The sequence below is a fragment of the Magallana gigas genome, chromosome 1 (genome assembly GCF_963853765.1).
Source record: "Magallana gigas chromosome 1, xbMagGiga1.1, whole genome shotgun sequence".
Classification (NCBI taxonomy): Eukaryota; Metazoa; Mollusca; class Bivalvia; order Ostreida; family Ostreidae; genus Magallana; species Magallana gigas.
This window is the reverse complement of record NC_088853.1, coordinates 69,727,927-69,750,718: the sequence shown is the minus strand read 5'-3', so window position 1 is coordinate 69,750,718 and position 22,792 is coordinate 69,727,927. Positions and strand designations below refer to the sequence as shown.

The window sequence follows — 22,792 nt, the reverse complement described above, 5'->3', positions numbered from 1 at the left end:
GTTACTGTTCCTCTTATTTATGATAAAGACAAATGTGCATAATTAAAAGAATATCGATTCTGTTTGTCATAGATAGGTGGGTGAACACTCTTGCAATAATAATATTAGCGATTAAGATGACAGAGTTTAAATTGTTTCATTGTATGTACAGTAGTCAGATATGTTTTAACTTTAACTGTATTCAATGAAAACATCCATTCACCTACAAATATAAATAATCAACCCCAAAAAATGTTGTTTATATAAAATCGAGCGATAGTTATAGATAATAGGTTATTTTTTCATTCATTTGTACAAAATAACTCTTATTTGTTTGATTGATCGATACGTCAATGTACCTGTTTGCAGCGATTCATTAAAAATAAAACAACAATATGTATTTCAATACGGCTTCATATTACATTATATTCGCATGTATGTCTTTGAGATGAACTAAAAATGTTAGAATGCATCCATAATTAATCAAAAACAGGGTTTTAAATTGTTGTGAAATTATAAAAATACATTTTTGCGATGAATCTGTATGTTAATATTCAAATATATACTTATTATAGATTGACAATTTTAGACACATGTATCTGATATCAGGGTTCAGTTTCCGTAAACACTTTTTTTTCTTAAAAAAGATAGGCATTGCATTATTATCTTTCAACGAGGTCTTTGGTTAATATAACACTTTAAATGAAGGTTACTATACATTCTTTTGATATAAAGTTATCAAGTGTAAGTTCCTTTGAAAAATTGAAAAAAGAAGAGGAATTCAGAAAGAGACTTGGTTTACTATATAACCCTACAATTAACGATGCTTTCGATGCAGAAAGCGCGCAACAACAACAACGTAATATGCCTGACCCCTTGTATTTATCAAACGTCTCACTAAATTACCAGATTACCGAAGAGGAAATCAGGAAGACTTTTCCAAATGAGGTTCTAAAGTCTGATAGTTTTATAAAAGTTTTACACCAGGTGTTATGTTCCTCTTAAGGTCCAAGATAATGCCTGCAATATGGCGCAAAGCTATTATATTTCCGATACTGAAAAACTCGTCCACTGACCCACTTCTTCTATTTATTATCATGGAATAAGCCTCCACTCCGTCGTCGCTAAAAATTATAGGTGTGTTTTAAACAAAAGGCGCGTCGCCTACCTAGACGACAACACCCTACTAGTCATTGCGCAGTGAATGATCACGTGTTTACTCTGAACAGCATAATAAAAGTATAAAAACTCTAATTTGTTACTTTAATCTATTTATAAAAGGCATTTGGTATGGTAATAGATGGAATTTTGTTTACTAAAAAAGGGAATGGATTGCCAAGTTTACCATGCGTTAAAATCTCTGTATTGTGACCCGAATCATGTGTACGCCTGGGAGATCATTACACAGACTGGTTTGAATATAGATCAGGAGTGCGACAAGATGATAATCTCTCTCCAACACTATTTGCCATGTTTACCAACGACCTCGCCAAACAACTAAAACATCTCAACAGTGAAATTCATATTCGCCCCATTAAATCGAACGTTTTTCTGTATGCAGTATATTGCACTGCTTGCGGAAAACGAGGGCGACATGGATGCAATGCTTGATGTTGTTTCTGGCTGGTGTAGGAAATGGCGGCTTCGGATCAACGTTCTAAAATCTTAAGTACTAGTAGTACATTTTCGTAAACGTCGAAAGAGAAGTGATCGTGTATTTTGCAAATTCGGGGAGAAGGGGGGTTGTCTTGATTATACTACATCCTATAAGCATCTTGGAGTGCTATTCTATGAATTTGCTACATTTAAAAATAATACAGAAAATAACACACGCTTTACATGTATTTTCAAAAATGCAATTAAACAATAGATAGGATTCTACATGTATGAAAAGATGTTTCTAAGCAGAATTGCGCCAACTCTAGACTACTGCAGTGGAGTGTGCAGCATCGAATCCGTACATATATGGGCGTGCATTACTTTCTGGGAGTGCACCGGTTTACTAAGAGTTTAACGATTTTAGAGGACAGTGGCTGGCTTCCTTTATTCTATCGTCATCAACTAAACATGTTACGATTGTGGAATCATTTCGTTTTTAAGAGTGATGGCAGACGTACGAAATTAGTATTCCAGTTGGATTTGAAAAAAAAAATCAAATAACCAGATGTGGTCACACCATGTTAAACTTTTACTCCAATCTATTAATATGTCAACATGTTTTTTCAATCGAGAGGTCTTTAATTTGAGATCAAACTTCAGTAGAAATTTGTGAATGACTGGTACAATGAACTACAACCTCTTTCAAAGCTCAAAACTGACATGTCTTTTCAGAAGTGATTTTAATTTAGAAAAATACGTTACAATGGGCATGCCCAGACCTCAAAGATCTAACTTGCTCAATTTAGGTGTGATGTTCTTATCAGACTGAAAACGGGGCGATCTAGGGGGGGGGGGCGGGAGGAAGAAAACAATATGTTATGTATAACATATTCAATAGAACCAATGGAAGATGAATTTGTTTCTTTTAATTACATTGTACATCTTACTGAATATATAGAACCGTAATCTTTACTAGTATTGGCTTTAATAATCGATTAGTAAACATGTCGGACTCAGATTGCACAAGTTTTCTCTTATCCAATTTTCCTAGACAAACTGCCAGATTCCTATATTCAGCTTTTATGTGCAGACAATCTATCATTTTCAAAATAGCAATGCGTAAACTTACAATTTCATGTTTATAAAGTGACTTATAGTTCCAATGGGCCGGATGTTTATTCCTTAGGCTATTATACAATATGCAGGTTTCTGTTATTACTTACGAAACACATACACATGTCACTATAACAAATCATTTATTTATTTACTTACTTACTTACAGAACCTTTAACCCTGTTCAATTGAGCCCATGCGAACAAATCTGCATTTTTTTTTAAATATAAAGATATTTCGTTTTACAATTTTCTTAGAAAAAAATTGCGCCTCTATTTATCGACCCACTTTTATAGGTATCGTTTCTCAAAGCAATATTACAAAATGCAAAACAAAAAAAAATGATAATGATTTACAACATACTGATTTGAAAGTTTGTTACAATATGGATAGCTGTCAAGTTGCTAAAATTACTGTAGCAAGTACCGTTGATGTTCTGGTGATGAAATGAAATACGTTGGGAATTTAATGCAATTGTGATGAAATAATATTGCTTTTAGTTATTGCTTTCAAACTGGGTTATGTTAGTTTTGTCTTAATAAATACGCTTGAGCCTTTATTAATATGGCCATGTATATACTACATCATATCATCCAGCTACATTCACCATATAGCGCGCGTTTAAGCATTTCTGTGCATTATAAAAATGCAAGTGTATCATTGACTTGTATTGCAACAAGACGTACGACAACGTATGTGTTAGCTTCTTTACTACCCTTCTCGATTATTGAGTAGCTTTTGATAACTGGTAATAGTGTTTGTATGATCAAATGTTAAGATTTATAAAAATTGCAAGTTCTTTAAATTATTCAAAGAGTCCTTTTCAATAGGGTTACTAAGAAAGTGGCTGTTATTGTCACTACTGCCATGAAAGAAGATACACCTAACATTTGAAGCTTTTATTTAAGCCAACAAAACAATGTGTGAAATTTCCTTGTCAATAGTAAAAATAAACTTGTTCATTGGGAGCGTGCTTTTAAATTTTGTTATTGTGTTGTAGTTTATTAAATATTTGAATATAAGGAGCATCTGTCTGTCGCATACTGATCCATTATTTGGCATGAGATCAATAACAACTTTTGTGCTAGAACAACGGGCCAAACATGATCGGGTATTTGTCACAATAAAACACCTGTATTCTGTTGATGAGTAAAAATTGAATCATCGGAGCCTGTTACATAATATCTAACGACACAAAAATTAACTTAGGAAACATTGCTCTATGCACTTATTTGAACAATTGTAGAAGTGGTAAATTACCTTACTCCAATTCCAATGATGAACACAATGAATACTTCACATACAGAAAAAAAATCATTTTTCAACAAACAGAATAACAGATTCGATAAATAAAAAAAACAACAAAAAAACAACAAAAACAAATAAAAAAAAAACAAACCACAAAAAACATTGGACATTTCGCTGAGCAAATGAATCATCTGTAGTATCATTCTTAAAGGACAATGTTTATATTAGCAAGTTTATTAAGCACAAATACAAATTCAACAATTTACAACGTATTTGTACAAATAAGTCAAGATTAGATAACCAAATTACAATTTAAAATTCAGAAATGTGCCTTAACTTGATCATTTTTCCATAAAGAACATTTATTGCAATACATTCATTGAGTCCTGATCAAATACGTGTTGATATTCGACGTTACTGTTTGAAATTTGGATTTGTGACGTCGTCTCGACTTTGATTGGAAGTGTCACATTTAAAGATGTTAAAGTTATTAATTTGCGTAAATTTATTTTAAATCAAATTATCAATGGCACAACTATTCGTGGCCAATGTTTCTAACAAAAAAAAATGTATCTCTATATATATTGCACTTCAGTTAACATTGATTTTTGTTAATAAAATCAACAAGAAAATCTCCATATATTGGTATTAAAGAAAATTGATATAAACACTTTGATTCCTACAGCCAGGAGATGGGTTTTAATGATCTTTTATCAAATATACACAAAATAATGAATACAATCTTAATGTAAGCTATTTTCAATATTTCTTACCAAAAATGTGAACTATACCCTAAAATGTACTCAAGGCAGAACCCTAATTGTAGATGACAAATTTTAAACGTTCAGGAAAATTAGTTTACAAGGGGTTATTTGATCAGTGTACAATATATCTTTATATTATTGATTAACGCGTTTCTTTTGTTTGCTTTATATAAAACACACGAAATTTGGTTATAACTTAAGAAATATCTCAAAATGACTTTTTTACAAAATGAGTCTCACGAAGTATGTTTGTTTAGAAGGTGGATATTGATAAATGTGACATGTTGATTGTTACACACTTTATTCAAAGTTTTCCTTGTCTAATTCATGACTAATGCTTCACCGCCTTGCGACATATGCTACACTGCTAATGAATAAAAACTTAACACAATTATGGTTTAAAATTTCCCGAAAAATTCAATATTACATTTTTTCAGTTAAATGCTATTAAATTACACTTAAGCCCGATATTCGATAGCAGTTGATTTACCTTACTCCTATATAATGCCATCAGTTTGTAATTGCCAATTAACAAACCGGAACCACTGGAATGGAGAGTCCACGCAGTCTGCTTCTTTGCTTGATCACCATTGGTTTGGGGACATTGATTGAAGGTAAAAGAAAGAAAAATAAACATGCTCACGGCAGCATTATATTTATTGACTTTTTGTTTTTTTAATCCTGTTTAAAAGTAGTACTAAAAAGATCCATATGAAAACAATGTTGTGTTGTACCATATAGATCCTATTCAATTTGTGTTCAAACTGTTATATCAAATGGTTGTTTTTTATATACATTTCCCAATCTTTAAAGTTTGAGTGATTATTAAGGTCTTCCATTTCAAATGCCAAAACCCCAGTTTTTATCGTTTTTTCTCTATTCATCTTTTTTTCTTACCGATTTTGTGCACGTGACTACTATGAAATGATCCGACAGGCTGAATTTGATTCTAAGATTATTCTGATTGGCATTGTTTGAATTATTTGGAAATACTTTAATTTTATGGCGTCATTTTCATTTTTGAGATATTGATGTTATACCGATTTTCAGAGGATTGGATTGCCTTTGCGTGTTTAAGGTATAAAAGATGAGTTTAAAGTCTTGAAGATGGAAGAAGTCAGAATGAAAATTAATGTGTATTAAGCATTTGGAATTGTCTGTCAAACCCCCCCCCCCCAAAAAAAAAAAACCCCCAAAAAACCAAAACCCAAAAAACCCCAAAAAACAAAAAGAAACCCACCAAAATTAAGAAGTACCTAAATGTTGAGAATAAAAAGCGTCGTCGGTTTGTGTTTTGTTTTTTAGAAAATATTTTGTTACATTGTAGTTGTGTTTGATTTTGAAGGTTGCGAAAACGGATGGGTACCGTACAAAAACAACTGTTACTGGTTCTCAAGGGGAACGGATTTGGTTTTTCATAATGCAGTGGTAAGATTGAAGTGATTCCATTATGTAATCATGCAAATATAAACAACAGTTTTGAAATCGGGTTAAATAATCCAACAATTTGTTATCAATGAAAATGCTTCTGCTGACATTTAAGCTGCTCTTACTAAGTGTTATTCATCAATTTAGTTAACACATTAGAGACACTCAAAGTACTTCATGTAACTGATTGATAAAACATTGTAATCTAGAATGCTTTAAAGCATTGATGGAACTTTAATGATAAAATGACAATAATAAAAAAATTATAAATGATTGCAAAACAGCCATTTTTGACGTAATAGAGACACAAAGATAAGCCTCAATCATGAAAAGAGGAAAAAAACAACGACAAGGAAGCGGATATAATTTTGTTGAAAGTAGTGTCTTGTACCTTTGTGACCTAACGATATGAATTCTTCCAAATAACTTTTGTACATTGTAGAATACTTGTTCCGACAAGGGGTCAAATTTGATCGAATTAAAAAACACATCAGAAGAAAAGTGGGTGCTGCTTCAAAGTCTAATACGCCGTAAGTTATCTAAACTGTTATTTTTCCTCTTAAGAAATATAATTGTCCCAAAAAGTTTTTATTGATTAATTTCAAATACAGTTGCTAAAGACATTCCACACATTGTTGCATTGGTTGTATTTACTGACACGTGCATTGCCTACTATACCTGCTATACCCTTTGTAGTGTATTTAGAAAGAAAAAAAAATCATAATTTTTCATAATTTCATGAATTATGAAATTTCATAATTTTTCAAAAATTTCATTATCATTTAAAAAACAAGTCAGTATCGAATCTTTAAATTTAAAATTGCATTAGTTTTGACATTCATCCAGAATTTAAACATATTCTTGCAATATTTGGAAATATGATAAAAATATGATTGAGAAAGACAGAGGTTCTGTATTGTAACACATGAGAGTTTTAGCAGAGTATATCTTAATTTTACTCATACATGAAAGTCAATACCTTTACATATGATAACAGGATTACGGTTTGTTCGCAATGTTTTGAAGGTAATCCTACTATCTAATCACCCTTCTTGTTTTCTTACGCCCGATATTCTATTTTCAATTGTTTTCTATGCAACAGCATATGCGTGTTTATCAATCTAAAATTGATCATTTATACACTAGTATTTTCATGGACGACTTTTCAAACAGGTTTTGTATGCAATAATAACCAAGGTAAACAGGAAAAAACCTGTTTTCAATAGTACCGATCAGACCCAACCTAACACCAGAGTAACACAAACTAAACCCTGGGTTTACTTTTTGGGTTTACGTGGGGTTTACTCTGGGTTTAGTGTTTGAAAAGTTGGGTTCATTCGGGGTTTACTCTCGGTTTACTCGGGAATTGCTTTTTTGGTCAACTGTACGCACGTGTGAAGTCCTTTGTCCTTTGTTCTCGTATATTTCGAATACACATGTAGCGTCTGGTTTCAGGGATGTATTTCTGATCGGGGTTTGTGTCCATTCTGTGTTTACTCTGGTTCCACTCTAGTAAACCCGAAGTAAACCCAAAGTAAACCCAAAGTAAACCAAGATAGTAAAAGAGTTTAGTTGGGATTTACTTTCTGTTAGGTTGGGTCTGATGAGTACTATAGATGCACAAATCACAATAAACTACATCAGCAAATTTACCAAACATTTATTCACAGACACTTCCAAAACACCACAATGTATAATAATTTTTGCGGTTTTTTTAATAATTTTTTTTTTGTGTTTTGTTTTAAGGTTATGGTCACGTGTGGCTAGGTCTCACTGATGTTTCACGTGAAGGTCGGTACGTGTATTCATCAACTGGCGTTAAACCACGGTATCTAAACTGGCACAGAACGGAGCCAGCTGGCGGTAAAGGAGAAAACTGTGCTGTTCTGGTAACGACACAGCGTGTGTGGCACGACTATCCCTGTACCTCTAAAATGTCCTACGTCTGTAAGAAACCTGAAAAACGCATGGATTTGAATTCAAATTATTGTAAATGAATCAATTGTTAATCTTTAATCATGACGATAAAATCAAGAAAAAGAGCTACATTTATTACTGTTCAATGAATACTATCTTCAAATAAGAATAAAATCGTCACTTAATATGTCTTAATCTCTATATAATTATGATATTCATATTTCCTTATTCATAATTGCATATATTGTAAATGAATTGAACACAGTGTTTTTGAAAAAAAAGCATAAAAAAAATTAAAAATAAATAATAACTTAAAAACTAGACTGTTGTTGCTATAGCAACAAAAAGGTCTTCCGTTCCTCATGTATAAATCTGTACAAAAGATCCATTTCTCTTGTAAAAAGAAAATAGATATACTTTATACCGTAAAGGAATTCCCAGGACATAAACAAAACAAAAAGACAAAACGTCATTTTCGAGTACTTTCTGTGACGACCGGAAGTAACGCCGGATCATACAAAACATAGTAAACATATCCTCATACATTGCCTTGTCTTTCCTTAAAGTTTAGATGTACAAGTTTTTGTTAGTTATAATATCTCGTTGAGAAAAGGTTTTTGTCTCGGGACCGGAAACGAACGAACGGAAGTAATTAAGAAATTGAAAATACGTATTTTAGTACATTTACCTATGATACGTTATTGTTCATCACATTGAGTAAAATGTTAAAAAAATTCTAATGTTAAAAAAAACCTTTTATTGCTTGAACACTTCGAGTGAAAACCGGAAGTGATGTACGATCAAATGGAACCCGTTAAACACATGTTCATTCAAATGTCTTTTATCCATACAAGTTTTGTGTATTGATCTCTCACTGTTTCTGAGATCTTGGGGGTAGTTTGTTTTTTTTAAAGAAGGCTACCTGAAATATTTGAGATGTCTCACCGGAAGTAGAACTTTTTTTGTTTTTTTTACCATGTGTGGATGACCTCTTGTATTTTTATAACTAAAATGTTACTTCCATTCTAAATAACCAACATATTTATAAAAAAAATCAGAATTTGGCGTACTTTCTGTGACGACCGGAAGTTACGCCGGATAAAACAAAATAGTGTTAACACGTGTCCGTCCAAACACAGGTCTATAATCCCACAAAGTTTGGTGGTTGAGGTTGTTACCGTTTTTGAGATCTCGTCGATATAAGGTTTTTTGTCTCGGGACAGGAAACGGACAAACGAAAGTGTTTAATGCAATTGAAATTTTAAATATCTTGTTTACTTTCCTATTTTACATTATTATTCATCGAAGTAGCCTAAAACTATCAAATAAAAACAGTTTAAAGGATAAACTGTTTGATTTGTTTGAGCTCTTCCGCTGTGGACCGGAAGTGACGGAAGACAAAATGAAAGTGTTTAAACACATCTTCAATCAAATGTCTATGATTAGTGAAAGTTTCGTGTCTTGATCACGTACAGTACCTGAGAATTTGCGGGTACAAAATATGTTTTAAAAAAGCTTTTTCAGATAACCGAGATATCTCACCGGAAGCAGAATTTTTTTTTGTTTATTTAACATTGTATAGATGACATATGTAAGGATTTATACAATTATTTCTATTCTATGGAAAAAAAATTAAATACGTAAAAAAAATACATTTTTGAAGAGCTTCCGGTGACAACCGGAAGTTACGCCGAACAAAACAAAAATGTTTAAACACATCTACAACTATAGGTCTATCATCCCTCAAAGTTTGGATGTTCAATTGTTTATCGTTTCTGAGATCTCGAGGTGACAAGCTTTTCGTCGCGGGACAGGAAACGGGCGAACGGAAATGAATTTAGAAAAACTCAAATCACAATCTTCTAGATCTTTTAAATTTCAATCGTCACTAAAATTCTTAGGAAAATCTATCCAGACATCTCTGAGATATTCACAATACAAAAAGGGGAAAAAAATAATAATGATAATAAGAAAGAAAAAACCTAACCATCACTATAAGGTCTTCCGTTGGAAACGGAAGACCTTAAAAAAATAAGTAAAACAATCTATCGATCGAAAAGTATAACAATCTACAGTATATTTTAAATATCCGATTTTTTTCCACTTTAAACTAGGTTGTGTGGCCTTGAATAGTTTGGACTAGGCCTATTAATCTATAAATTTTAACACTGTGATTTGTGTTTTCTTAATCGTGAAAATATTATTTATGAGTAAATTTTATGGAAAAATAAATACAGTTAGGAAGGTGTAGCTGGAGAGAAATAAAATAAAGTTACATTGAGCAACAAAAGTGCGAATTTTCTCTCTCAATCAATATAAAACTTTAGGCATTATAGATGCAATATTAGAAAATCCTAAAAAAAAAATTTCCATATTTTGTTGCATTAACACTACACAAAGACAATGATCAATATTTTGAACGATTTTATCTACAATACCTTTCCGAAATTGCATGTTTTATCTAAACTACTATATTAAAATAATAGACTCGAATTTTGATCTTTAATACCGAGAAATCGGAAGAGTACTTCTGTTTGCTTTATATATTTTAAACATCATTGGTACTTGAAGATTACCAATTAAGGTCTTCCGTTTCCAACGGAAGACCTTATAGTGATTGTAATGTTTTTTTATTAAGGTCTTCCGTTTCCAACGGAAGACCTTATAGTGATTGTAATGTTTCTTATTATTATTTTTTTTTCCTTTTTTTTGTCCACAAGATTTCTCAGAGATGGCTGAATAGATTTTTATGAAATTTTTTGGAATGAAAGAGAATGTCAATATCTCGAGGCGTTTTTTTCATTTTGTCAAAAATCATTTCCGGTCGTCCATTTCCTGTCCCGTGTTGAAAAACCTTGTATCAACGAGATCTCAAAAACGGTAAGGACTTGAACATCAAAACTTTGTGGGATGATAGACCTATAGCTGTAGATGTGTTTAAACTATTTTGTTTTGTTCGTCGTAACTTCCGGTCGTCACCGGAAGCACTTCAAAAATAACTATTTTTTCGCATAAAATTCATTTTCGATAAAATAAATATATAAGTATAAATCTATGCATAGGTTATCTATGCGATGTTAACTCAACAAAAAATTTCGACTTCCGGTGAGATATCTCAAATATCTCAGGTAGCTTTTTTGAAACACATTTTGTACAAACGAGATCTCAGAAACCAAAAGTGATCAAAGGACAAAACTTTCATGGATGATAGACATTTGATTGAAGATGTGTTTAACCGGTTTCGTTTTGTCTTCCGTCACTTCCGGTCCACACAGGAAGAGTTCAAACAAATCGAGCTGTTTATCAGTTTAACTGTTTTCCTTTGATATTTGTAGTGTGCTGGATGAGAAATGAAGTACAAAGGGCAAGTTTACATGATATATTAAATATGATTTAGATTGAGCACTTCCGTTTGTCCGTTTCCTGTCCTGCGTTGAAAAAGCTTGTATCAACGAGATCTCAAAAACGGTAAAGATTTGAACATCCAAACTTTGTGGGATGATAGACCCATAGCTGTAGATGTGTTCACACTATTTTGTTTTGTTCGTCGTAACTTCCGGTCGTCACCGGAAGCACATAAAAAATAACTACTTTTTCGCACAAAATTTGTTTTTCCATAAAATAAGTATTATAAGTATAAAGCTATGCATAGATTGTCTATGCGATGTTAACTCAACCAAAAAATTCTACTTCCGGTGAGATATCTCAAATATCTCAGGTAGCTTTTTTGAAACACATTTTGTACAAACGAGATCTCAGAAACTATAAGCAATCAAAGCACAAAACTTTAATGGATGATAGACATTTGATTGAAGATGTGTTTAACCGGTTTCGTTTTGTCTTCCGCCACTTCCAGTCCACACAGGAAGAGTTCAAACAAATCGAGCTGTTTATCAGTTTAACTGTTTTCCTTTGATATTTGTAGTGAAGTCGATGAACAATTAAGTAGAAAGGGCAAGTACAAAAATTTTTTTTAATTACAATTTACATTGAGCACTTCCGTTTGTCCGTTTCCTTTCCCGAGACAAAAACTTGATTCCTGGAGATCTCAAAAACGGTAACGACTTGAACGATCAAACTTTGTGGGATGATAGACCTATGTATGTACATGTGTTTACAGTATTTTGTTTTGTTCGGCGTAGCTTCCGGTCGTCACCGGAAGCACTTCAAAAATTTGTTTTATTCATTCTACATCAAATGAAAATATCAGTATACAATCTTACATATGTCATCTATATAATTTTAAATTGGCAAATAAATTTTACTTCCGGTGAGATATCTCAAATATCTCTATGTAGCTTTTCTTTCAAATTTGATGTCCGCAATATTTTCGTCATTGTAAGTGATTGAGACACGAATCTTTCATAGATTGTTTGATAGAATTTTGATTGGGGGTGTGTTTAACGGGTTTAATTTTGTCAACTGTCACTTCCGGTTCTTACCAGAAGGGTTCAAACAAATCCTGTTTTTTAACAAGTTTAGCTGACTTTCTTGGAATTTCATCTAGCCTGATAAACAGTGATGTACATTAAGCAAATGTACGAGAAATACCAGCTTTTGTTTTTATTAATCACTTTTGTTCGTCCGTTTCGGTCCCGAGACAAAAAATATTGTTTCAAAGAGATCTTAGATTTGGCAGAGTCGTGAACAACCAAACTTTGAGGAAAGATTGACTTATGATTGTACAAATGGTTGTACAAACATTTTTGTTTAGATCGGCGTTACTTCCGGTCGTCACAGAAAGTACTTCAAAAATTGATTTCTTTTTCATTCTCGTTGTTTTACATGTAAGTAACGTCTGGATATATCATTCACAATAATAATCATATCAACTTTTTTTTGCATGTAAGAGAAGCAATGTCCTACAGTTAAATTGATACATGTATATCAAAACGGAAGACCTTTTTGTTGCTTTTGCAACAAGTGTCTAGTTAAGGTCTTCCGTTGGAAACGGAAGACCTTATTGTTTTTGCTTTGTTTCTTTTCCTCTATTATTAAGGTCTTCCGTTGGAAACGGAAGACCTTATTGTTTTTGCTTTGTTTCTTTTCCTCTATTATTATTATTATTATTATTTTTTTTTTCTGTCACGTTTTCTCAAAAACGCTTCAGCCGATTTTCGTGAAACTTTCAGATCTTATTCATGACAAAATTTGTAAGAAAATTACACGAGATTTTTGTGGTCGTCACTTCCGGTACCAAGATATTAAAGATTTTATGTTTTTGCTTGTTCACAATTTTTCTCAAAAAGTATTAAAGATAGGACTTTCAAATTTTCAGAGAAGGTAAAGAGTGAACGGCCGCAGTGCCCTTTGCATATCCGAACGTCTGCCGTCACTTCCGGTCGTCACTGGAAGGAAATGAAAAACCTTAATTTTTTAATTTTTTGGATTTGAATTTATTTTATTTTTTCATTCGATAGAGACGCTCTCAAAACTTCAGAATATGAAATTCGTTTTAAAATCAACCCACGCATTCTTGAGATTTTGGACTCCAAAGTTCTGAAGCGAGGGTCCGCGTAGCTCAGTCGTTAGAGTGGTGGACTTGTGCCCAGGCGACCCGGGTTCAGTCCCTGAGTGCCGAATCTTTTTTCTCTCTTATTTGTGTTTTGATTAACGGTTTTATCTTTAAAATGATGGATTTGAATGTTTTCCGTTTTATTTTTGTCATAAATAAAAAAAAAATAGCGGCTTCTTTCAGTGCAAATATAGAGCTCTTTTCTGTCAGCAGCTCTCTAAATTCCTATGCTCGTCGCATCGCCGACATCAAAGACATGCCGCCGAAGTGCCCCTGCAGTTCGACCGCATTAGAGTTCGCTGGGTCGCTTTGCCGGCATCAAAGAAATGCCGCCATCTCAATAACTGTATGCACACAACATTTAGCAATGCACCCACGTTATTCTACTCGGCTTAAAAAGGAGGACTGCTTAGTATTTAGTCCCATATATAGATACACACATGCATGTATACATGCGTTTATTGACATAGTTTGTTTATATATTGATTTCCTGAACATTATAAAACACCATGTAATCTCTCTCTCTCTCTCTCTCTCTCTCTCTCTCTCTCTCTCTCTCTCTCTAAAGTACAATTGATTTAGCATTTGAATAAGAACTAGTACAGGTAACATGCGGAAATTGGATAGAAGCTAAATGTACATTGGCGTCCAAAAATTATACATATTTTATATCAAGTTACGGGATAATGTCTATGGATTCAAATAATTTGAAATGCATTGTTTAATGATTGTCTTCTTACTGATTGGAAGTCAACGCTAAAAAGTCATTTTTATTAAAGATGGTGTACTTTTTCCTTTTTTGTGCATGTCTATATACTGATACAAATCTGTTGCCTGTCGGGATTAAGAAAAGCCTCCGAAGTTTATACACGTAACTATACAAACGAACGGGTGACTGCGACAAGGTTTAAAAACTGACCACCCGTTTATGAGTGTTTGAGCCTAAGAATAGATAGATGTAAAAAAATCAACAGTTACATCTTTCAAACAACGCTTATACATTGTTCTAACATATGTATTTTATTTAGAAATTGTGTAATATGTAATATTTAGAATTTAATATTCTACGTTTAATATAGAAGTCACCGACCGACCCCCCCCCCCCCTCCCAATTCATAAAATCATTTAGTTTTTCTGGCCCGATTTTACTTGATCTTTGATCTTGGGCCTTTAATTTTAACTAATTACCATTCTAGATTAACAGAGTTATGAAGTTTTTGGCACTTGAGTTTCAATTGTCGTGTTTGACATGTACTATAAAAAAAATTCTAACTCCCAAGCCCCCCCGCCCCATCCTATTCACAAAATCATTTAGTTTTCCTGGCCTGATTTTACTGGATCTGTCATCTTGAACCTTTACTTTCAACCTAGTTCAAGTCTAGATTACTGTACTAATGACCAGACCTATTCGTTCATTTTTAAGAGAGATATGAATTTTTGGGCATTCGAGTTTCGATTGGCGTGCTTGACATGTACTGTAGAAAAAAATTCTAACTCCCGAGTCCCTTACTCAATCCTAATGAAAGTTTGTGTAAAATGTACCTCGCAACCCCATTTTTATTGTCTGTGAAATATGCAGCGGATTGAACAATTAAGAAGAAATTCCTGAGATCAAACGGCGAGTATAGCCTGTACGGGGACTTAGAATTTACACAGTACAAGGGATGTAAGCAGCCGCGTAATATTTCTGTTGCATGTATATTTCTTGTTTTCCGTAAAGTCTGTATCTACGATAGCGTGTGAACTACTTATGAATGTTACAACTGTGGAAATTACTGTCATCAAATTTTTACCGAATAAATTTACGTGTTACTGATTTCGTTATTTCTACATTTATAAAGATTTTATCAATCCTGCTGAAATAAAACAGTCAAACATAATAGTAAACGACACGAAAAAACATTCTCAACACTGAAATACATGGGTAAAATGCATCAGTCATTGTTTTAGGACTTCCCCTAATTGTTGTTAACCGAATCCGAGATCCACACCTCAAAATTCTATTTTCGATTTATTTAAGACGAATATCAAGCTCGGGTCTTTTCACCCCCCCCCCTCCAGACATAAACACACATCAATATTTCAAATGACCTCGCACTGTTACCAAACCTGAATAGTCAGACATCTTACACGTTGATTTTCATCTCATACAAAAACTCAGCTCCTCTCCCGGGCGGAAACTCCCCAAATTCAAACACAAATTCGGGATTTATTTCGCGTCAGCCATGTTTTGAGACACCTGCAAAGGCTGTGTGTTCTAATCTCGCCGGAGCCAAGATTTGTTCTTTCTCTCTATTTCTTTCTCTCCTTTTTATCTAATTTTCTAACTAAAATATTCAACATAAAAGGGTGTTGGACTGTAATACAAGTTGAAAAACACTCTTTAATTAAGATTTAGACAAAAACAGTCTTTTATTATTAGGGTCTTCCGTCTTCTGCGGACGGAAGACCTCCTCGTTGCTCGCAACGAGATCGTGTCTAGTTATTATTCTTTTTTTTTCTCCCACGTTTTCTCAAAAACGCTTCAGTCGATTTTGATAAAACTTTCAGATCTTGTTTATGACAACATTTGTAAGAAAAGTACGTGGGTTTTTTTTAGTCGTCACTTCCGGTCCCGAGATATTAAAGATTTTATGTTTTTGCTTGTTCACGAGTTTTCTCCAAAAGTATTTAAGATAGAACTTTCAAATTTTCAGAGATCGTAGAGAGTGAACGGCCGCAGTGTACTACGCATATCCGAACGTCTGCCGTCACTTCCGGTCGTCACCAGAAGGAAATGAAAAACCTTAATTTTTCAATTTTTTGAACTTGAATTTTTTTTATGTTACTATTCGATAGAGACACTCTAAAAACCTCTGAATATGAAATCTGTTTTAAAATCGATCCATGCATTCTCGAGATTTTGGGCTCCAAAGTTCTGAAGCGAGAGTCCGCGTAGCTCAGTCGTTAGAGTGGTGGACTTGTGTCCAGGCGACCCGGGTTCAGTCCCCGAGTGCCGATTATTTGTTCTTGCTTAACTGTGTTTTGTTTAACGATTTTATCTATATAATGATGGATTTGAATGTTTTCCGTTTTCTTTTTGTCATAAATAAAAATAATAGCGGCTTTTTTTCAGTACAAATATAGAGCTCTTTTCTGTCAACTGCTCGCTAAATTCGGACGATTGTCGCATTGCCGGCATCAAAGACATGCCGCCGAAGCACCCCTGCAGTTCGACCGCATTAGAGTTCACTGGATCGCTTTGCCGGCATCAAAGAAATGCCGCCATTTCAATGATTGTATACACACATTTAGCAATGCACCAACGTTTTTAGTATTTCACATGGCTTAAAAAGAAAGGTTGTTTTGTATTTATTCAAACATTTAGATATGTACATGTATGCATGTATACATGCGTTTATTGACAAATATTGCGTTTATATTGAATTCCTGAACACTAAAATCAATCTCTCTCTCTCTCTCTCTCTCTCTCTCTCTCTCTCTCTCTCTCTCTCTCTCTCTCTCTCTCTCTAAAAGATCTACTATAGGTAACATGGAGTAATGAGGCTAGAGGCTAATGTACATTTGACGTCAAAAAAAGTAAATACGTATATTTTTCTAGTTACGGGATATTGTCTACGGATGTTATTTTTTGAAATTCACTGTTCAATGATTTAATAACAAAACTATTGACTGTCTGGGATTAAAAAAAACCCGATTTTTATTATCAACTGAATGCTTAACATTGGTCATTTAGACATAACACTTGGGTATCGTTTGGATTCGGGAAAATGGGGAATAAATAATCATACTATATTTCCAATGATGTAGGTTATTTTATTTGCTGACTTACCAGAATTTTTTATTATGCAGTTATTGTCGGCAAAGAAAAACTTGAGACAAAAAGAAATATAATACATATGAAAAAGCAGATAAAACAATTATAAATTTCTTTATCAAATCAGAGACGTAAATGTTATTTATGTCTCTGATCAAATCGATTTCTGATCTCTCTCTCTCTCTCTCTCTCTCTCTCTCTCTCATCATACATATGTAGTGTTTAGCATGTAAATGTTATGGCATTTTATATATTTTATTTCTGAAAACTTTAAAAGTAAAAAGTAAATCCATAAATTGCGTTTGATGTAAGATTTTAAAAGATTATTGCAAATGTTTCTCGACTTGTTGCAATACTGCTGTTGTCATAGGCAAAATCGTGAGCTCTGGACCGGTAAATGTCCGAGTAAAAATAAACTGGCGACTTCGAGAGAATAATGCGTATATCTCCCCTATTGTAAGACCCATCAACTTAAAATTCGGCAGGAGTGTATCTCAGACATTACTTTTATGAAAAATACATGCACGGTGCGAGTGTTTTAAAGATTAATTGATTTTTTAGGATTTTGAAGCGAGCTGGTAGTTTTCTATCTAGGTCAGAGTTCGACCTCTTTCTTTATTTATGGTTTCATTGAAATTAATGTTGAAATGGGCTTGGCCCCTGTGCAGCCACGTAATATTTCTGTTGCATGTATATTTCTTTTTTTTCCGTTTAGTCTGAATCTACGATAGCGTGTGAACTACTTATGAATGTTAGAACTGTGGAAATTACTGCATCAAATTTTTACCGAAAAAAAATTACGTGTTACTGATTTCGTTATTTCTACATTTATAAAGATTCTATCAATCCTGCTGAAATAAAACAGTCAAACATATTAGTAAACGACACGAACAAAAATTCTCAACACTGAAATACATGGGTAAACTGCATCAGTCATTTTTTTAGGACTTCCCCTAATAGCTGTTACACGAATCCGAGATCCACACCTCAAAATTCTATTTTCGATTTATTTACGACGAAAATCAAGCTCGGGTCTTTTCACCCCCCCCCCCCTCTCCAGACAAAAACACGCGTCAATATTTCAAATGACCTCGCACTGTTACCAAACCTAAATAGTCAGACATCTTATACTTTGTTTTTCATCTCATACAAAAACTCATCTCTTCTCCCGGGCGAAAACGCCCCAAATTCAAACACAAATTCGGGAATTATTTCGCGTCAGCCATGTTTTGAGACACCTGCAAAGGCTGTGTGTTCTAATCTCGCCGGAGCCAAGATTTGTTCTTTCTTTCTATTTCTTTCTCTGCTTTTTATTTAATTTTCTAACTAAAATAATCAACATTAAAGGGTTGTTGGACTGTAGTACAAGTTGAAAAACACTCTTCAATTAAGATTTAGACAAAAACAGTCTTTTATTATTAGGGTCTTCCGTCTTCAGCGGAAGACCCTTCTATTCTTATTGTTATTAGGGTCTTCCGTTTACAAAGGAAGGCCCTCTTTTTTCTCGGTTTCTTTTTATTACAGGTTATTAGACCTGTTATTAAGTCAAAAGACCTCTTATTTAATATGAAATAAAATGGGACTGGTCCTAAAAATTAAGGATCCTACAGGTGTATAATCCTTCATCCATCGCTCTTTTAGATCACATCTGCATTTCCTGATATGTTTCGTTGATGAAGATAAAAGGCAAGGTCATTTTCTGTTCTAAAAATCGGACGGAAGACCTCCTCGTTGCCCGCAACGAGATCGTGTCTAGTTAGGGTCTTCCGTCTTCAGCGGAAGACCCTTCTATTATTCTTCGGTTTCTTTTTCACTTTTCTTATTCTTATTAAGGTCTTCCGTTTCCAACGGAAGACCTTATTGTTATTGCTTTGTTTCTTTTTCCCTATTATTATTATTATTTTTCTGCCTTTTTTTGTGCACGCGATTTCTCAGAAACGGCTCGGCCGATTTCAATCAAATTTTAGGATGTGATAGATAGTTGTCTGAACTTGATTGGAAATTTTTTGTGTTGATGACGTCATATCCGTTTTTGAGATATTGAGATTTTTCTAATTTTTATATGGGTATTTTGTCTTCTGTTGTTCTCCTAAACTATAAGAGATATTAAACTCAAATTTTTACGGTAGGTAAAAGAAAGATTGAAGTTTTGCATGATTGTTGTTTTGCATGTTTAGCACTACTGGCGCCAAAGCTCGCTATGGCTCGAAAATTGACATTAAAAAAGCGTCGTGAATTTTTGTGCTTTTCTCTCTTTATCTCTTTTCTGGAAAATATGTTGTTAAAACATGTAATGTAAAAAAGATTTATTTTTTCAAGACCTTTCTGCTGATATCAAGAAAAAGGGGCTGGCCCCTCAAATTAGGGACCTAGAAGGCTCTAAAGTCTTTTACCCATAACTCTTAACCGAGGGATATTTTGTAATTAATGATAGAATCAAATATGTTTATGTTACAGTTATGAAGCCAAGCAGTAAAACGATTTTCTCATATGTTACGTAATTAGGGGTTTTTAGGGGTCAAAAGTCCAAAACTTTGATGACCTATATCTCAAAAAGGAAAAATATTTTGAAATGCAGTATAAAAGAAAAGATGCTCAAAATGATGTACTTAACAACATGCAACCTAAAAAATTTGGTTCAGCGGCCCCAATAAGGAGATAAGGGACCGGCCCGTAAAACATTCTGTCTCAGATATCTCGAGAATGGTAACGAATTTCTGAACACTTCTTGAACAAAATGTCTTTATAATCAAATGACCTTTCATTTGATACCAAGAAAAAGGGACTGGCCCCTAATATTAGGGACCTAAAGGGCTCTAAAGTCTTTTACCCATAACTCTTTACCGAGGGATATTTTGTAATAGATTATAGAAGCAAATATGTTAATCTTACAGTTATGTATTCAAGCAATGTAATGATTTTATCATGTGTTACGTAATTAAGGGTTTTTAGGGGCCAAAACTCCAAAATTTCGATCACCCATATCTCAGAAAGGAAAAATATTGTGTAATGCCGTACAGGAGAAAAGTTGCTCAAAATGATGTTCTTAACAAAATGCAACCTTCAAAATTTCGTTAAACGCCCCCTAAAAGGAGATAAGGGACCGGCCCCTAAAACCTTCTTTCTCATATATCTCTAGATCGGTAACGAATTTCTAAACACTTGTTGAACAAAATTTGTGTAGAATTAAATGACCTTTTATTTGATATCATGAAAAAGGGGCTGGCCCCTAAATTTAGGGGACCAAAGGGCTCTAAAGTCTTTAATCTGTAGCCCTTTACTGAGAGAGATTTTGTGAAATGTTATAGAAGCAAATGTGTTTATCTTATAGTTATGTATTCAAGCAATGTAATGATTTTATCATGTGTTACGTAATTAAGGGTTTTTAGGGGCCAAAACTCCAAAATTTTGATCACCCATATCTTAGAAAGGAAATATATTTTGTAATGCAATACAGAAGAAAAGTTGTTCAAAATGATGTTCTCAACAAAATGCTACCTTCAAAATTTCGTTAAACGGCCCCTATAAGGAGTTATGGGATTGGCCCCTAAAACCTTCTTTCTCATATATCTCCAGAACGGTAACGAATTTCTAAACACTTGTTGAACAAAATTTGTTTAGAATTAAAAAACCTTTCATTTAATATCAAGAAAAAGGGACTAGCCCCTTAAATTAGGGGACCGAAGGGCTCGAAAGTATTTTATCTATAACCCTTTATTGAGGGATATTTTGTGAAATGTTATAGAAGCAAATGTGTTTATCCTGCAGTTATGTATCAAAGCAATGTATTGGTTTTGTCATGTGTTTTGTAATTTGGGGTTTTTAGAGGCCAAAAGTCCCAAGTTTTGATCACCCATATCCCAGAAAGGTAAAATATTTTGAAATGCAGTACAGAAGAAAAGTTGTTCCAAATGATGCAAAAGGGGTCTAAGGTCTTTTATCTATTACCCTTTATTGCAGGATATTTTGTGAAATGTTATAGAAGCAAATGTGTTTATCTTATAGTTATGTATCAAAGAAATGTAATGATTGTATCATTTTTTACGTAATTAAGGGTTTTTAGGGGCCAAAAGTCCAAAATTTTGATCACCCATATCCCAGAAAGGAAATATTTTTTGTAATACAGTACGAAGAAAAGTTGTTCAAAATGATGTTCTCAGCAAAATGCAACCTTCAAAATTTCGTTAAACGGCCCCTAAAAGGAGATAAGGGATCGGCCCCTAAAACCTTCTTTCTCATATATCTCCAAAACGGTAACGAATTTCTAAACACTTGTTGACAAAATGTGTTCAGAATTAAATGTCCTTTCATTTGAATCCAAGAAAAGGGGACTGCCTCTCAATTTTTGGGATCAAAGAGCTCTAAAAATTTTTATCTATAGCCCTTTATTGAGGGATATTTTGTGAAAGGTTATTAAAGCTAGATTAGGTATAATACGTTTATATATCCCAACAATATAATGATTTTCTCTTGCGTTACCCAATTAGGGTTTTTAGGGACCAGAGGTAAACAAGTTTGATCTTTTCTATCTTAATTGAAAGAAATGCAAGTATTTAAAAAAGCAAGAGAACTTAAAAAAAGCGATACAATAAAGCATTAGTACTTCACTCCTTTTTCCATAACATGTTTTGTTGTCGAAAATCAAAGTCGATGATGTCATATTTCATTCTAAAAATCGAACGGAAGACCTCCTCGTTGCTCGCAACGAGATCGTGTCTAGTTATTATTATTATTATTCTTTTTTTTTCTTACCGATTTTGTGCAGACGATTTCTCAGAGATGGCTCAACCGATTTTATTCAAATTTTCAAGATTAACGCGACTTTATCTGAAGTTTATTGTTTTTTATCCATTTTTGAAAATACACTTCCGGTCGGAAGTTATCGTCCGTTTACGATTTTAAAAGGTAAATTTTGTCTGTCGGGTTTCTCAAAAACGAGCAAAGATATGAAGCTGAAATTTTCAGAGATTATAGATCTACCGTTTTTCCAATGTACCTCGGTCAAGAGAAGGTCCGCCGTCACTTCCGGTCGTCACCGGAAGGAAATTTCAAAAATTGAATTTTTCGACTTTTTTATTTTTTAATATTTTTCTTTGAAATTTTTACACCTTATAGTGACCCTTTTACTGATTAAGAATATGTAATTAGTTTTAAAATCGATCAAGGCATTCTCGAGAAATTAAGCGTCAAAGTTCTGAAGCGGAGTCCGAGTAGCTCAGTCGTTATAGTCGTGGACATGGCCCAGGCGACCCGGGTTCAAGCCTCGAGTGCCGCAAAAATTTTTTCTCTTTTTTTCGCTAAGATCTATGATTTTATCTTTGAATTGATAAGTTTAATCTTATCTATTCAAAAATTGGACGGAAGACCCACTCGTTGCTCGCAACGAGATCGAATCTAGTTATTATTATTATT

At 33.5% G+C, this 22,792-nt stretch overlaps 1 protein-coding gene across 1 annotated transcript; it reads left to right on the top strand.

Moving 5' to 3' along the window:
* The first annotated feature begins 5,179 nt into the window (after positions 1-5,179).
* On the top strand, positions 5,180-8,233 carry LOC105334721 (perlucin-like protein). The gene is made up of 4 exons (XM_011438271.4): positions 5,180-5,317; positions 6,049-6,131; positions 6,574-6,661; positions 7,878-8,233. Exons 1-4 carry the CDS (start codon positions 5,254-5,256, stop codon positions 8,126-8,128), a joined length of 486 nt encoding a protein of 161 aa, XP_011436573.3. The 5' UTR covers positions 5,180-5,253; the 3' UTR covers positions 8,129-8,233.
* Positions 8,234-22,792: the final 14,559 nt, after the last annotated feature.

Coding starts and splice junctions, on each gene's coding strand:
- LOC105334721 (XM_011438271.4), top strand. CDS start 5,254: ATGGAGAGTCCACGCAGTCTGCTTCTTTGCTTGATCACCATTGGTTTG. Junction 6,132..6,573: donor TGGTTTTTCATAATGCAGTG/GTAAGATTGAAG, acceptor TGTACATTGTAG/AATACTTGTTCCGACAAGGG. Junction 6,662..7,877: donor GCTTCAAAGTCTAATACGCC/GTAAGTTATCTA, acceptor TTTTGTTTTAAG/GTTATGGTCACGTGTGGCTA.